The 15,698-nt window shown below is 39.0% G+C and overlaps 2 protein-coding genes and 1 long non-coding RNA gene across 3 annotated transcripts; 1 reads left to right on the top strand and 2 right to left on the bottom strand.

The window, feature by feature from the left end:
- Positions 1-1,106: 1,106 nt before the first annotated feature.
- Positions 1,107-8,095, bottom strand: LOC119983541. The gene is made up of 4 exons (XR_005464643.1): positions 7,937-8,095; positions 6,592-6,768; positions 2,516-2,587; positions 1,107-1,629 (listed from the first exon to the last, which is right to left on the bottom strand). It is a non-coding gene; the product is annotated as an uncharacterized LOC119983541 (long non-coding RNA).
- On the top strand, positions 2,597-7,918 carry LOC119983540 (LRR receptor-like serine/threonine-protein kinase RCH1). The gene is made up of 2 exons (XM_038827201.1): positions 2,597-6,044; positions 6,487-7,918. Exons 1-2 carry the CDS (start codon positions 3,116-3,118, stop codon positions 6,978-6,980), a joined length of 3,423 nt encoding a protein of 1,140 aa, XP_038683129.1. The 5' UTR covers positions 2,597-3,115; the 3' UTR covers positions 6,981-7,918.
- A 193-nt stretch (positions 8,096-8,288) lies between the features above and the next one.
- Positions 8,289-12,343, bottom strand: LOC119984267 (B3 domain-containing transcription factor ABI3). Its single transcript, XM_038828131.1, has 9 exons — positions 10,778-12,343; positions 10,533-10,625; positions 10,325-10,425; positions 10,107-10,153; positions 9,949-10,025; positions 9,708-9,854; positions 9,522-9,533; positions 8,630-8,691; positions 8,289-8,490 (listed from the first exon to the last, which is right to left on the bottom strand). The coding sequence occupies exons 1-9, from the start codon at positions 12,341-12,343 to the stop codon at positions 8,289-8,291; spliced, it is 2,307 nt and encodes a 768-aa protein (XP_038684059.1).
- Positions 12,344-15,698: the final 3,355 nt, after the last annotated feature.

Raw genomic sequence — 15,698 nt, 5'->3', positions numbered from 1 at the left:
ACAAATACAATACTATCTTTAACACCATCATACACTTGCGCTGAAATTACTGTTTTAATGGGATACACAGGTAGATTTGGCTAATTGGATTTCATGACTTGATTAAAATGTTGACAAGGAAGCTCATAAAGGGGTACCAATTCCGCTTCTAGTTTCAGTTGTGCTGTATATAGGGCATCCTAAAAGGAGTAATGGTAATATTTTTGTGGTCACGAGCTAGGCTTTGACCCGACTCCTCTCTCGTTAGGTGAGAAACTTGTGTGCAAGGGTTTGATGACTCGAGTTTACGTTCATATCGAATGTCCAAAAAATAAGATAAATTTATCTGATGTTGTTTTTGGTTATTAAAAAAAGAGAAAGGAAAGATGTATAGAGGGCATACCTGTTTCTTGGTCTATTATCCTCGAACAGCTTGACAACTTCATCCATGGTGGGTCTAACCGGAGCTCCGCACACGCATTCATGGAAAAGCCCCATGGGACTAAAGATTAGCCCAGTCAACCTTTCAGAACGTCCGGGCTCAAGGCCTCAGAAGCATTTTGGGAAACGACCGAATGAGGCAGGGTTTAGCCCAGTCCAAGTTTTGGAACGTCCGGGTCCAAGGCCTCACAAGCATTTGTGGAAGAGGCCCACTGGAGTGGAATTTAGCCCTGCCCAGATTTGTTAATGGTCCGGCCCAAGGCCTGACAAAAGGGCCTACGGGAGCGATGTTCAGCCCAGTTTAAATTTAGGTACGATGGCCTCCAATTCAATATCAGCCAATGTCAAGCTGAAACCTGTGGCCCTAAAATACTAAAATCCTGCAGTTCTATTATTTTAACTTATTGTATCACAACTACACTTTCAGCGCAAGACATGAAGTTTTATTACCACTACATAACCCCACCAAAACAGAAATTGAACTTTTAAATCTAACACAAATCCAAAAACAAAAACAAAAACAAATTGAGAATACATCTCACAAGATATGCGGCCATTTACCCTCCTAAGAAGAACCCTTTCGAACTTGAAAATGTTGATGGGATATAATTCAACAAGCTAAGAACCAATACAAAAGGAGTTTCATATATTTTCAATGTTAATTCGACTTACCATGCTAATAAAAAAAAAGATTTGAAATCACTCAATTTGTTTATTAAACAATCAATCCAATAGAGTGCACAGGCTGGACTGGTAGGGGAGAAGGAAAATCTTAATAGGTTTTGTGAGAAAACAAAACGTGCATTGATTCCATTAGTGGGGAATTCCCAAGATCATGACCTCCACCTCCGGGACTTAGGGCAGGCATTATTTAGTTTCTTATCAAATGCCATTTGCCCTTGTGTACATCATAAGTGATTCTCACATTTATTCAATAACAAAATTGAATTAAAAAAACACTGAATAGGAATTCGTGAATGGGTAGGTCTTGTCAGACCTAACACTGAAAATGGGTTCAATTATCACATGAGTATAGCGCTTGGATTGGGGGATGCTCCTTTACTTTCTGAGTTGCTAGATTCCAAATCTTTTTTTTTTCTCACATAGCCTCATTACTTGAAAGAAGAGCATACCTAAGGAAACAAGTTTTTGAAGACCCCAGCACAGGCATCTTCTTTAGGTTGGGACCCAAGTCAAGTCATGGTTCGCCTATAAAGGAAACACAAGTCACAGTATCAGCTTGAAGTTTGAGCTGTTAAAAGTAGTTAATAAGTAATAAGCTATAGTTAATCCAAGGGGTTAGACGAGTTGATTCTGACATTCCATGAAATCATGGATCCTAGGTTTAAAATCTGTCGTCAACACTTTGGGCCACACCCTCTGGTAAAATGCAACAAGTAAGATACCTTGATCCTGTGTAGGGAAACTTTCAAGGGTAGAGTGTGGTGCATGATCTAGGGATTAACCAGGCCGGGGTGGGTCAAAAGGGCCCTGCCTTGGAGAGGTTCCCACACCGAGGTGGGTCTAGGGGTTTACTCCGCCGGATGGGTCGAAAGAGCCATGCCTAGGAGAGGGTTCCATGATATTAAAAAAAAAAAGTAAGAAAGAAAGACAGTAATAAGCTACAGTTAATCTTCCCATGCAACAAGAGAAATCAATTTGTGCTAAATTAATAACATTATTTGTACCAAAAAAAAAAGGAACAATGGACAGTGCAACTGGGTGACGCAAAGTTCTTCCATTCACATTTAGAGGAATCTGCTCCATGTGTGGCAATAATAGTAGTATATATGGTTTTCTGACTGTGATGCATTTGTCGCAAAGGCAACACATTATGCTTATCTTGTTAGCCGTGTAGGTACCTTTTGTTATATAAAAATTGTAGCCATAGCTCTTTGTTTTTCAACGGGAAAATCAAAGCCAGACTAGAAAAGAACAAATATATTTTTCTACTGCAGAAACCATAATCTTTTAAGTTACATAAGAGGAAAGATTTGTGGGAGACAGTAAAAGCTCAAAAATATTCTATGCAGTAAAAAAAAATACAGGACATTGTTAGGGAGTGATCAATAAGTGTTGAGGGAGAGTCGCAAACCTCAAGATGTGCATGCTGAATATGCCACAAATGTTGCAGAAAATAGGGTCGTAGAGGGGACTTGTATTTTTTCTTCAAATAAAGCATTGCCAATAATAAGAATACATGTGAATGAAAAGTAAGAGAAAAGAAGATAAATATTTGATAGATTTCAAATTTTTAGAAGCAAGTTTGCCAAAGTTCAAACCAAGATCAAGAGGTAATGTGACTTCCTCGAAATGATGGTGCACTGATAAAAAAAATCAAGGAAAACAAGGCACAATACTGACCAGATTGAGGAAAACAATGAAGGAACACATGGTGCAATGCTTTGAGTAATCTAACAAGACCTGATTCAACTTTAGAAAATACTAAAAGTTAAGCACAAAACAGAACCCCGAGAAGAAGGTGGTGGCAGTGCTGCAGTATTGTTGGATATCTTTAATAATTTCCCGGTGTTTTCTCTCCCTTTACTTGCTTGCATTCAAAGGGACTATACATGTAATAGAGTATACTCACTGGCAGCATTTGGAGAGTCTAAGACTGCAAACACACAGGTGAGAGAAAGAGAGAGACCCGATGCAAACACAAGAAGGTTTTTGAAATTTGAGGCAATTGCCAATGCCGATGTCGAGGCAAACCTTCAACATCCAAAACCACCACCCAATGCCGAGGCAATCCTTCACAACCCAACACCGCCACTTTCAAGTCTTCCTCCTAATCCTTACGTTTGTATCACTATCAGCTTCTGCTGCAAACAATGAAGTTCATACTCTAGTTTCATGGCTTCACAGCTCTGGTTCGCCGTCAGCTTTCTCAAACTGGAACCCTTTAGACCCCAACCCTTGTTACTGGTCTTATATCACATGTTCTTCCGATAACTATGTCATTGAGATCGATATTCAATCCACTGAGCTGGCACTTCCTTTCCCTTCTAATCTTTCCTCCCTCCTTTTCCTCCAAAAGCTCACCATTTCAGGAGCGAATCTCACCGGAACAATACCATCAGATATTGGGGACTGTAAGCATTTGACAGTGATTGACGTTAGTTCAAACAGTCTTATTGGGAGCATTCCTCCTACTATGGGGAAGCTCCAAAATCTCCAATATTTGATTTTGAACTCTAACCAGTTAATCGGGGAGATCCCACCAGAACTCGGTAATTGCACAAACCTTCTGAATTTGCACCTATTCGACAACAATTTAAGCGGGAAACTTCCAGTTGAGCTTGGAAAGCTGCCCAACTTGGAAGAAATGCGTGCAGGAGGGAACAAGGATATTGCAGGAAAGATTCCCGATGAGCTTGGCAACTGCCTGACTTTGAAGGTACTGGGCCTAGCTGATACGAAGATATCTGGCTCAATACCTGCTTCACTTGGTAAACTAAGCAAGCTTCAGACACTATCGGTATATACTACCATGCTTTCGGGGGAGGTTCCGCCAAACATAGGAAACTGTTCAGAGCTTGTTGACTTATTTCTCCATGAGAATGCTCTCTCCGGTTCCCTGCCACCAGAGCTGGGTAAGCTTCAAAAGCTGGAGAAAATATTACTCTGGCAAAATAGTTTTGAAGGCAAAATACCAGAAGAAATTGGAAACTGCAAAAGCTTGAAGGTCATAGATCTTTCCTTGAATTTTTTGACAGGAAGCATACCACAGTCTTTTGGAAACCTTTCAAATCTCGAAGAGCTTATGCTTAGCAACAATAACATGTCTGGTTCAATCCCAGCAGTTATTTCTAATGCTTCAAACCTCATACAGTTACAGCTTGACAACAATCAAATATCAGGTTTGATTCCGGCTGAGCTTGGGATGTTGACGAAGCTAACAGTCTTCTTTGGTTGGCAAAACAAACTCGAGGGGAGCATTCCATCAGAGCTGGCAGGATGTGCAAGTCTTGAGGCTATAGATTTGTCGCATAATGCACTAAGTGGCAGCTTACCTCCTGCTCTGTTTCAGCTTCAAAATTTAACAAAGCTTCTCATAATTTCTAATGACATTTCAGGTTCAATCCCCCCAGAGATTGGTAATTGCAAGTCTCTCATTCGGCTTCGGCTTATAAATAATAGGCTTAGTGGAGAAATCCCAAAAGAAATTCAATTCCTTAATAATCTCAGTTTCCTTGACTTGTCCGGAAACCATCTCAGCGGGATGGTACCGAGTGAAATTGGAGATTGCACTGGGTTGCAGATGCTAAACCTGAGCAATAATAGCCTTGTAGGCACTTTGCCTGGCTCTTTATCTTCTCTCACAAGACTTGAGGTACTCGATGTGTCGGTGAATCACTTGGTGGGCAAGATTCCAGGAAGTCTCAGTCAACTTACTTCACTTAACAGACTCATCCTCAGTAGCAATTCTTTCTCCGGAGTAATCCCCTCATCTCTGGGACACTGTTCCAGTCTTCAACTGCTTGATCTCAGTAGCAACACGTTCTCGGGAACAATCCCCATGGAGCTGTTTCATATTGAAGCTCTTGACATTGCTCTAAATTTGAGTTGGAATGCAATATCTGGGACAATCCCACAGCAGATTTCTGCTCTCAACAAGCTATCCATACTAGACCTTTCACACAATAAGCTCGAAGGGGACTTGGTGGCACTTTCTGGGCTTGAAAACCTTGTGTCTCTGAACATCTCATACAACAACTTCACCGGTTATCTTCCAGAAAGCAAGCTATTTCGACAATTATCAGCAACAGAAATTGCAGGGAACAAAGGTTTGTGTGTAGGAGGACGTGAATCATGTTTCCTAAGCGACAATTCAATAACGGGAATGCCAAATAACAGCAGTTTCAAGCAGTCACAGAGATTTAAGCTGGCCATTGCATTGCTTATTGCCTTCACAATAGCAATGGCAATTTTTGGGGTTGTGGCAGTTTTTCGGGCTAGAAAAATGACAGGAGATGATAATGACTCTGAAATGGGAGGAGATTCATGGCCTTGGCAATTCACTCCATTCCAAAAGCTAAATTTTTCGGTTGAGCAAGTTTTGAAATGTCTGGTTGAGCCCAATGTAATTGGAAAGGGATGTTCAGGTATAGTATATCGTGCAGCACTGGAAAACGGGGAAGTAATAGCAGTGAAGAAGCTTTGGCCATCAACTGCTGCAGGATATGAAAGTCAAAATGACAGGCAAGGTGTTTGTGGTTTTCGTGATTCCTTCTCCGCAGAGGTAAAAACCCTTGGTTCAATCCGTCACAAGAACATTGTCAAGTTCTTGGGTTGTTGCTGGAACCGAAGAACCAGATTGCTTATGTATGACTATATGCCAAATGGGAGCTTAGGCTGTCTTCTTCATGAACGGACTGGCGGATGCTTGGAATGGGACATTAGATATCGGATTGTCTTGGAGGCAGCTCAAGGCTTGTCTTACTTGCACCATGACTGTGTTCCTCCCATTGTCCACAGGGACATCAAGGCCAACAACATTCTTATCGGTCCTGACTTTGAACCATATATTGCTGATTTTGGGCTTGCCAAGCTTGTTGATGACAGAGAATTTGCTAGGTCGTCCAACACTGTTGCTGGTTCTTATGGCTACATTGCACCAGGTAAGTTGAAACTTATACCACGTCAACTTACAAGTTTTATTATGTTCATATGATAATTTCATACTTTATAAAACGCGAAGAAATCTATTTCCCAAAAAAAGGGGAAAAAGTCCCAATGAAAACTCAAACGCTCATTCACTACACAGTCTCTATTGTCTCACACTCACAACTAAAATAGTCTTCAGTTCCACCATATCTTTAAATTTTGTAAACCAATACTCCAGAAAGTTAAATATTGGTGATCGTTTTTCATAATGTCTGGTTTATTTTTAGACATGTCAAGAGACTAACTGGAGGACAAACAATATCTATTTACTTTCATATGCTTCAGCACCTAATTCAGCGAAACTAGTTATTCCTCAAGTCTAACTAACTACTTCTGCTAAAATCCTCTGAATAATATTCACAAAGCAGTATTCATTTTATTGGTTATGTTTTGCAGAATATGGTTTCATGATGAAGATAACAGAGAAGAGTGATGTATACAGTTATGGGGTCGTTGTGTTAGAAGTGCTAACAGGAAAGCAACCAATTGATCCAACCATACCAGATGGACTCCACATTGTTGATTGGGTAAGGCAGAGAAGAGGTGGAATTGAAGTGCTAGATCCCAGCCTAAGGATGCGACCAGAATCAGAAATTGAGGAGATGTTGCAGACATTAGGTGTTGCTCTACTATGTGTGAATCCTTCCCCGGACGACAGGCCCACCATGAAAGATGTGTCTGCAATGCTCAAAGAGATAAGGCAGGAGAGAGAGGAATGTGGAAAAGTTCACATGCTTCTAAATGGATCTCCAACAAATAATCAACAAGACAACAGTACTACTCAATCAGCATTGATCCAACACTCGTACCCCCAAAGCAACAATACAAGTTTCTCTGCATCTTCGTTGCTGTACTACTCTACTTCTAATGCGAAAACAACTCTCAAATAAACAGTAAAGAGCTCCTCTATATTTCCCTAGGTATTTTGGTGTTAGCAGAAGATATTCTTATTACTAAACTGCATCGGACTTGTGTAGATTTAATTTTGTAGCTGGGTTAAATTTGAGTCCAATAAAATGGAAGCAGTGAAATTCAACTTTGATTTAATGATCATATATGTACTAATTGCATCTTTCAAATGTCCACTAACATCAATGAAAAATGTCCAACTTCAAGATCAAGTTCTTGGGTGGAATACCTAAGACAGAATTTCCATGTAAACCGCCCCAAAAACGTTTTGAACTTTCCATATTATGGAGAAAGTGGCAAAAAGAGTCTTTTATTTATCTTTACAGTTCTAGTTAACATTGTGTGTAGTGCAGATAAAGCTATACATTGCAATTATGTTGGTCTTCACATTGCTACGCAATTGAATTCATCTTGGTACATCCCTCCATCTCAAGTGAAAGGTCAAGCTAACACAACTTAGATATGACAACGGACAACGTATACGCATATTACATCTCATAAAACTACAGTACAGACATTAGTCGTTCTACTGGTAGTCAAAGATAAATCCAAGAGGATTTATTACATACAGTCTACTTGCTTTAGTTCCTGATGGCATTAACTGGGAGGCAGATGCAAATATAATCACTCTGAATTTCTAAAATCAAGCTAAAAGTACCTGATAATAAGCATTTCACTTCCATTCTATAATTATGTATTACCAGACTATAACGAGGACCAAGCAACCAAGTATATGAAACGATGGTCAAATCCAAAGCTTCTAACATGTAAATTTTCCAAATTTGCTTTCTACACCTTGAATTATGCCGATGAAATTGACGAAAAATATAGGTGCTCGGGGTAGAAAGCTTCAACAAAATTTAGCAAGAACTAGAGAATATCCCAATGCGACAGATAATTGAAGACAAACAGTATCTGTGAGCGCCGAAACACGTACCAATTGAACGAGAACATCAATTATTTCTGCCAGAATATTCGACCTTGAGAGCTCCAGAGAGAACAAGTAACTGCGACCTTACTCTGCTTGTTTTTGTTGTGTTGTGCGTGAGAGGAAGAGGCAAAACTTGATGTACTTTTCCGCCGGTTCAGGTGCGAGGGAAACCACACTCGCACTATGCAAAGATGCCAGTCTGAAACTCTTGAAGGAAACGATGGACCCGTTATGGTCGGGCTGGGATAGGCCCAGAAATAATTATCGATTGGGTCGGGTGGAAAATCTTTAAAAAGCCCATTATCGAAGAAAAGGTCCCAATTGACAAAGATTTGGGCCGCCCAACAGAAAGTGTCAATTAAACGATCCATATCAGCGAATCCATCCTCTTACGGCCCATGCAAAAGACACTAGCAATACTAATGCAAGGGTCAATATTAATCAACAGTTCAACTCTTCTCCAAAAATCATAAATTGGTATCTCAATAGTCGAATTGGATGCAAATGATTCAACTGAATTTGTGGAGCAAATCTTCGAAAATGATAAATTGATATCCCAACTACCGAATTAGATGTATAGGATTCAAATGTGAAACCCAATGATTATGCATATAACGGGAGATAACTGAAATTCAACTACTAAAATTCCTAACAATTTTTTTATAGGAAGGTGTTAAAAAATCTAGTCCAACACACAACCAATCAATATTGACAACACTATCAATCAATATTGTCCGTTTTAAAGCAAAACTCACAACACACTATCAAATTTTTTTATAGGAATGTGTTAAAAAATCCAGTCCAACACACAACTAATCAATATTGAAAACACACTATCAATCAATATTGTCCGTTTTAAAGCAAAGACTCACAACACACTACCAATTAATATTGTCCATTTTGAAGCAAAAATTCACACAGCTTTTTACTCATTCCAAAAAAAAAAAACCACGGTGGTCACTTCTTGAGTCATCATTGTCATTGGTTCTTAGGTAAAAAAAAAAGGTTTGCTAGGCATACAACTGGGAGTCCGCTGAATTTTATTTTGGGGTCACCAACAAATTTTATTTTAATTTTTAAAAATTATAAATATATAGTATTTATCGTTACGAATCCAACGGTATAAACGCAAAATATTCGATGTGTTTGATCGAGATGAATTTGATTTTTGTTTCAAAAAATATATATATCATTGGATTCGTTATGATGAATACTACATATTTATAATTTTTAAAAATTAAAACAAAATATTTTGTTACCCCAAAGTAGCATTACAGTTGGACATGCTATAATTTTATTACAACAGATCCCCGGCACCCATACAACTGGTTAGTAAGGATTAGTAAGGATAACGTAACGAACACATGAACACAATTATTATACGTAGTATCAACATGAAACAACATAAAGTCACACGAAGGAGATATAAGAGGGGGGCAACTGCATGCCCCAACACTTCTAATACATACCAACATAACAATAACGTACACATACAGTATCCAAAACGTATAATATTACAAACCCTAACCAATCCAGCTTCTCCGCTGCTAAACAATCTTGACCGTTGTGATTTGCATTTACACCAGCTTACCGAAGCTTTTGACTGGAAAATCAAACCAAGCAGAGAGAATCAAGGATCGCAAAACACACCACCACCCCAACAAAAGATCCTGACCGTCCATTTGTCAACTCAAGTCCATGCATGTAGGAGAGAGGGAGAGAAAAAAGGTGGCAATTGGTACGTTTCATTGGTCTTGTTTCTTCTACCTTACTTTACCGTTTGTGTTGATGACGATGAAATATTATGACTAATATTATTCACACCAGCTGAAGAAGAATTTACATGCTGGTTTCTCTGCGATTTTCCTGCCTTCTTCGTCTCGGATTTCGGTCCCGGTTGACGTACCTTCACTCCTCTTATCAACTGTGATCATCAGTTCAATTCAATCTCGTGAAAGCTATTAACAAAATATTTGTATGGAAGGAAACAAATAGATTGAGAGAATGATTTCACATACGTATTTGCCACACTTGACGTCTGAGTAGATGACAATGAAATCTCCTTCTTGTAGTCCATTGGTTTTAATAAAATCTCCTGAAAATTAATCAAACACATAATGCAAGTGTTAGTAATATATATGAAGAATGAATACACAATCAAAAGTTCTAAACCCACCCGTGTTTTCAAGAAGATACATCCTGCTTTTGTTGTTGGGCCAGAACCTGAAACTCCACAAATTAAAGAGAAAACAAAACGACCACAAACAAAGGTTTAGTCAAGGTTATCAAAGCCGGACCGGACCAGCCGTTTGCGAGAATCCCAAATGAACAAAAACTAGATGGATTCGTAACGAAAATGAAAGAGCTCAATTGAATATAATCTTAGATTAATACCTGTAACGCATGTTCCAAACACGTGAAGTGCCAATGTCTTCCATGGCAATGGAGATGCCATCTCTTGCATCCAATTCTGGTAGATGAGTCTCTGCTTCTTTCTGTTCGAGATTCCATTAAATTCATGACAAATTATTAGTTATCACCCTCAAATGGCTAAGAAAATGAAATCATTTCCATTGACCAAAATGACTAGTGAGAAAATTACTTTTGGCAACACAATCCGTCCAAGATTTCCCACATCGCTCTGCTTCAAAACTTTTTGAAGAAGAAATTTCAAGTTTTTCTCAGGTTTCCATCCCTGAATCCAAAATGAATTAACGTATGTAAAGCATGAAAAATGGGTTTTTCAAAAAGTTAACAATTATTACATTCATCAAGAAAAAGCATTTTACAATTACTAAAAGCCTAAAAGAGGAAATTAAAAAGTGCAAACTTAACCTAATAACCAACCTGCCGGCGGTCTGATGAGACCTGCCGCTGGTACCCCTGAGCCTGCATGGGGGGCCGATCCACTTGATGCACCGCCGGAGCATCCGGTGGTAGTACCGGGGGTCCAGATGTGACACCGGGGGACCAATACAACCAGCTTGCAGGGGTGCCTTCACCAACCGCTGGGGTGCAATCGTCATTTCCTAGCCTTGTTGCATGTGGGTCTGCACCATGATTTTGGTTACCGTTTTGATGGTGGTTGTGATTCCTATGGTGCGACAGAAACCTTCTCTGTCTAGCCATTCTCTTCTTCCTCGCTTCTTTCGTTGCAGACGAACCCAATCTCACTAACCTCTCACCACCACCACCAGTACTGGTACCACCTTGTCCGGGTCCAGGTAAATACGGATACTGGTACTGATTAGGATACCCAGCTACATACCCAGATGAATTGGGATTAAAATTATTATCAGGAAATGAGTTGTAATTGGGTGGCATGGTGAACTGAGACGGTGACCATGATTGACAAGAATCTAGTATGTGAAAATCACCTGTAGGTGGATAAGGGCTGATATTTGGAGCTCCATGAACATACGGGTCATGACCCATATACCCAATCACTTGCCCTTGAAATGGATCAACATAAGTCGGTTGAGGAATCCACATTGAGGGAGGTGTGTAACACGAAGGGTTCGTTTGATCGGGTTGTCGTATCGGGTTCAGGTTAGGGTTAGGGTTTTGGTCTTTGATTCTTCTTTTCTGAAGATGATTAGTTTGGACCCACTCAAGAATGAGCTTCAACAATTGTTTCATGGCTTCTTTCCCACCACCTAACCTTCTAGCAGCACACTCAATGGTGGATTTCTTGATCTTCACATTCCTCAAGTCTTCAGCAGAGACGCTCTCTTTATTACTCTTCAACCACTCCAAGAACACCATAGCAAGGTCATCTGCAGGTTCCTCTCCTCCTCCTCCTCCTTGAGTAATCCCTCCATTGTTGTTCATCTGCAGAGAAGACAGCCGTTGTTCTTGCTGTTGATGAAAGTCTCCAAGTGGGTTTTCATCTGGGTGAAAGATAGATGAAGGGTCAAAGAAATCATTGCTGTCAAGTAGATCTATACATCCAAAATTCTCCATCACATCTATACAATCAACACCATCAATATTACTATTCCCTTGATCAGACGGCTGAGAGATCTCCATCGAGCCCGTGGACGACAAGGCCGCCACTGCTGCTGCTGGTGCATCTATTGGATCATGTTGATTATGATCTTCTGCATCTGACCTTAAAACAACCCAAGAAGTCCCCGAGGAAGACGACGAGGCCGAGGACGTAGATGACGAGCAAGCCATGGCCTTGACCGATGGCGCCTGAGTGGATGAAGATGATGACATGCAAGGGAAATCAAGGAGAGGAGGGAAATCATCACAAAATATCGAAGCATTATCGATGAGATCTTCTTGTTCTCTCTCCAGCCAGATCTCTCTAGAGTGATCTTCATCCATGCCATCAAAGTTGTTTGTTTCATTTGCCACTCCACCTCCTGTTGCATGCAGATCTTCACCATGTAATTGCAAACCCTTCATCTTTATTAAAAAAAGCTTGCAACTTGAAACTTTCTTTTTCTGCCGATAGATTTAGGTTTAGAGAAAGAAAATAGGGGATATGGGAAAGGAGAGATATAGGGTTTTTCCTTGTACGGATAAGTGCAAGAGTGAAGACTGTGTGTGATTAAGGAAGCAAAGGAGATGAAATGGGCCCGCTGGCTATCAAATCCTCAACACAGAAGCAACATAAAGCATCCTGTTCTACCACCATCACCCCACCCACAAATAGCAATCAACAAATATAATAAACAATCAGCCCAACACCACCAACAACAACGATAGAGACCTCTCTCTCCTCTTAATCCATGCTTTATTATACTCTAATGAACATTAATACCCATCACCTGAAACACTAATCAAACAACAATAGTACTATGGAGAAGCAAAAGACCAGAGGAAACTGAAATCATGCAAGGCAATTGAGTGGCATATATAACCATTTTGGGAGGAACCCACATGATTAAATCCTTTTGGAACTCAACCCACATGTGTGCTATGGCGTTTTGTGGAAGTTAATCTTTTTGTTGCTCTTCAGATAAGTTCAAATCATTTTTTTGGGGCTTTATGCACTGTTCAATTAACTATAGGACAGGGAGAGTGTTGTATTTGTGTTTAAAATGGAGAGAGAAAAGGGTAGTTTTAGAGAGAGAGTGAAATGAGGGATTTTAAGAAACAAGAAAACAAAACAACACAAAACCTCGTGCCGCTACTTTCTCAGCCCCTCTCTCCGGATTTTGTGCCCAACAGCCATACGTTCCTTCCTCACTGGTGAGACTATGCGGTGCCTCAGCCTTTGTGAGAGAGTGGGGTGCAAGTCATTATGTTTTTTTTTTCCTTTTTTTAAATCCTGTCCATTTTCAAACTCTCAATTCGATCCAAATTAATTGATAATTTCCAAATGCGTAATCTTTACTGATATTCTTCACATGCGATAGGAAAATGCTAACAACTTCAGTGGTTTTTTTCTCCAGTTAGTCCAAATATATTAGGATGGACACACATAATTCATTTGAAATCATGATTCGATTGTATATCTGCCCTATATGATATTGAGTACGTCTTTTTCAATATTTGAGTTAGCTAAAAAATCAAATACTGAGATTCGTAAAACTTTTTCCTTTTATAGGCTATGTTACAAATTGCAAGGCATATGAGAGGGGTTTGAACCCTAGAAAGTGGAAGTAGACGCTCTCATCACAACAATTACTAGCTCAATTTTTTTTTCTCTAAGCTAATTTACAACTAAAATTTAGATGAAACATGAGAGTTCAAGTGGTAAAATGGAGTTTTAATAAATTAGTATATATGGCGTAAATTAAGATTCTTCAAAATTTTGGTTGCTTAAATATCTTCTTTGACTGATTTGTTTGATTTGCCGTTATTCATGAATAATGAAGTACTCAGTGCGTGTAAGATAAAATTCGGTACGTGTACGACAAGAGAATCTGAATTTAAGAAATCAGTTGATGCAAAGCCTTGGATGCCTGATTATGAGGAAAAAAAGGTTAACTTTAGTTAAACCTCATAACTTGTTAATTCGAAGAGCATTAAGTGATAAAAGAGAGACAACTTTTAGATGCTTGACAACACTGGATAATATTCTACTCGTAAATTTTTCTGGGACCAAATTATTTGAACTTGAAAGTTCTTAAGTTCGATTTTCTTTTGGAGCAATAGTTTTTTTGACCACGTGTTCAGTTTTGGTCAAATTTATCATATTTTCAGATAGAAAATTTATGTGCGTTGTGTGGGTTTGACGGTTCAAGTGTAGGTCCATATGGGATTTCAAAAGGTTGTTGTTAGGTGGGAAATAATTTGAGATGTGTGAGCTTTACGCCTGGATTTAAACTCATATCGAATGTTCAAATATTAAGCTCGTACCTCACAACTTGTTAATACGAAGAGCATTAAGTGATAAATAGATATAACTTTTACACGTTCTAAAATAATTTGGGTCATAACCTAATGGTGAATTTCTCTATCGTCAAATCGTTTAAACTCGAAAGGTTTTGGGTTCGATTTCCATTGGGAGTAACTCTTTTGTGGCCATGTGTTTAGTTTTGGTCAAATTTTCTCTGTTTTCATATAAAAAATTTATGTGTGCAGTGCGGATTTGATGGTCCGAGTTTAGATATATATATATTTTTTAAAGGATTGTCCTAAGGTGGGAAATAATGTGTGTCGCGTGGATTTCACTCCTAAGTTTAAGCTCATATTGAATGTGCAAATGACAAGTTTATAGGATTTGGTATTAGGTTAAAACAAAAAAAAAAACTAATCATAAACATAATCATGCATAGAGACGTCACATGACATAATATAATCAAACTCTAGTTAACTTAATTAGCTAGGTCTAGAACACTCTCTCATTTCCAATTCTTCTCCATGTGCAATATTTTCTTCGTCCGTTTCCACATTTAAAACCAATTTAATGAAAAAATGGACCGACTCGATAATTTCTGAGAATAAGGTTTGTCAGGATTCGTGGGCATAGCGGCGGGGGTCTTGGTTTGCTGCTACGTGTCCATGCAAACCTGACGTCAACTTCCTCTTTCTCTCTCTTCGTAATCTGCCAATAACATAACCGCAATGATAAGAATACAGCTACCAGTGCTGCCTTTACATTCACATGGATTGTCCATTTTAATTTGACAGTCTCATCGCATTACGCCACGTGTAGTATGACTCATCGTGCCGTTAGGCTATTGGCTGTCTAACTACGTATATTTCCGTACATGACAGTCACCTACTCGCTTTGGTTTTTCTTAACTGTTCACGTGGGCCTGGGCCCGGAATGACTTGATGCTCAATGGAGTATCGACACGTTAAAGATAGCCTACATTGGACCCTTTGTTTTTGTCGAGGCATTGTTGTGGTATTTATGTTATTTTATCCTTTTTATCTTTTTCACAAAGTCATCGGACTTTACTTGCATTATTGTAGAAACGAATAAGTCATAGTGTTTCCATTGAATTGATAGTAGATTGAATTAGACATATGTATATTCAAAATTTGATTTAACTGAAAAACATATTCCCTACATCAAAAAAAAAAAAAAAACATATTCCCAATAATATTTCAAAAAAGAAAAGAAAATAATAAGTCGTATTTTACCCTACCATACCATGTTGATATTGGGTTGAAAAATATTACAAGCCCAACTTAGAAAATATACGGGCCTTAAGGCTCTTTTGCAAGAGGCCCATTTGAAACTTTCACTATTCTGATCCATTAATATTAGAAGCCCAACTTAGAAATATATTACGGGCATTAAGGCTCTTTGGCAAGAGGCCCATTGTTACTTTCACGATACTGATCCATTTAAGGCCCAAAC

Source organism: Tripterygium wilfordii, chromosome 18 (assembly GCF_013401445.1).
Source record: "Tripterygium wilfordii isolate XIE 37 chromosome 18, ASM1340144v1, whole genome shotgun sequence".
NCBI lineage: Eukaryota > Viridiplantae > Streptophyta > Magnoliopsida > Celastrales > Celastraceae > Tripterygium > Tripterygium wilfordii.
Note: the sequence above shows the minus strand (reverse complement) of the source record. Positions and strands in the feature narration are given on the sequence as shown.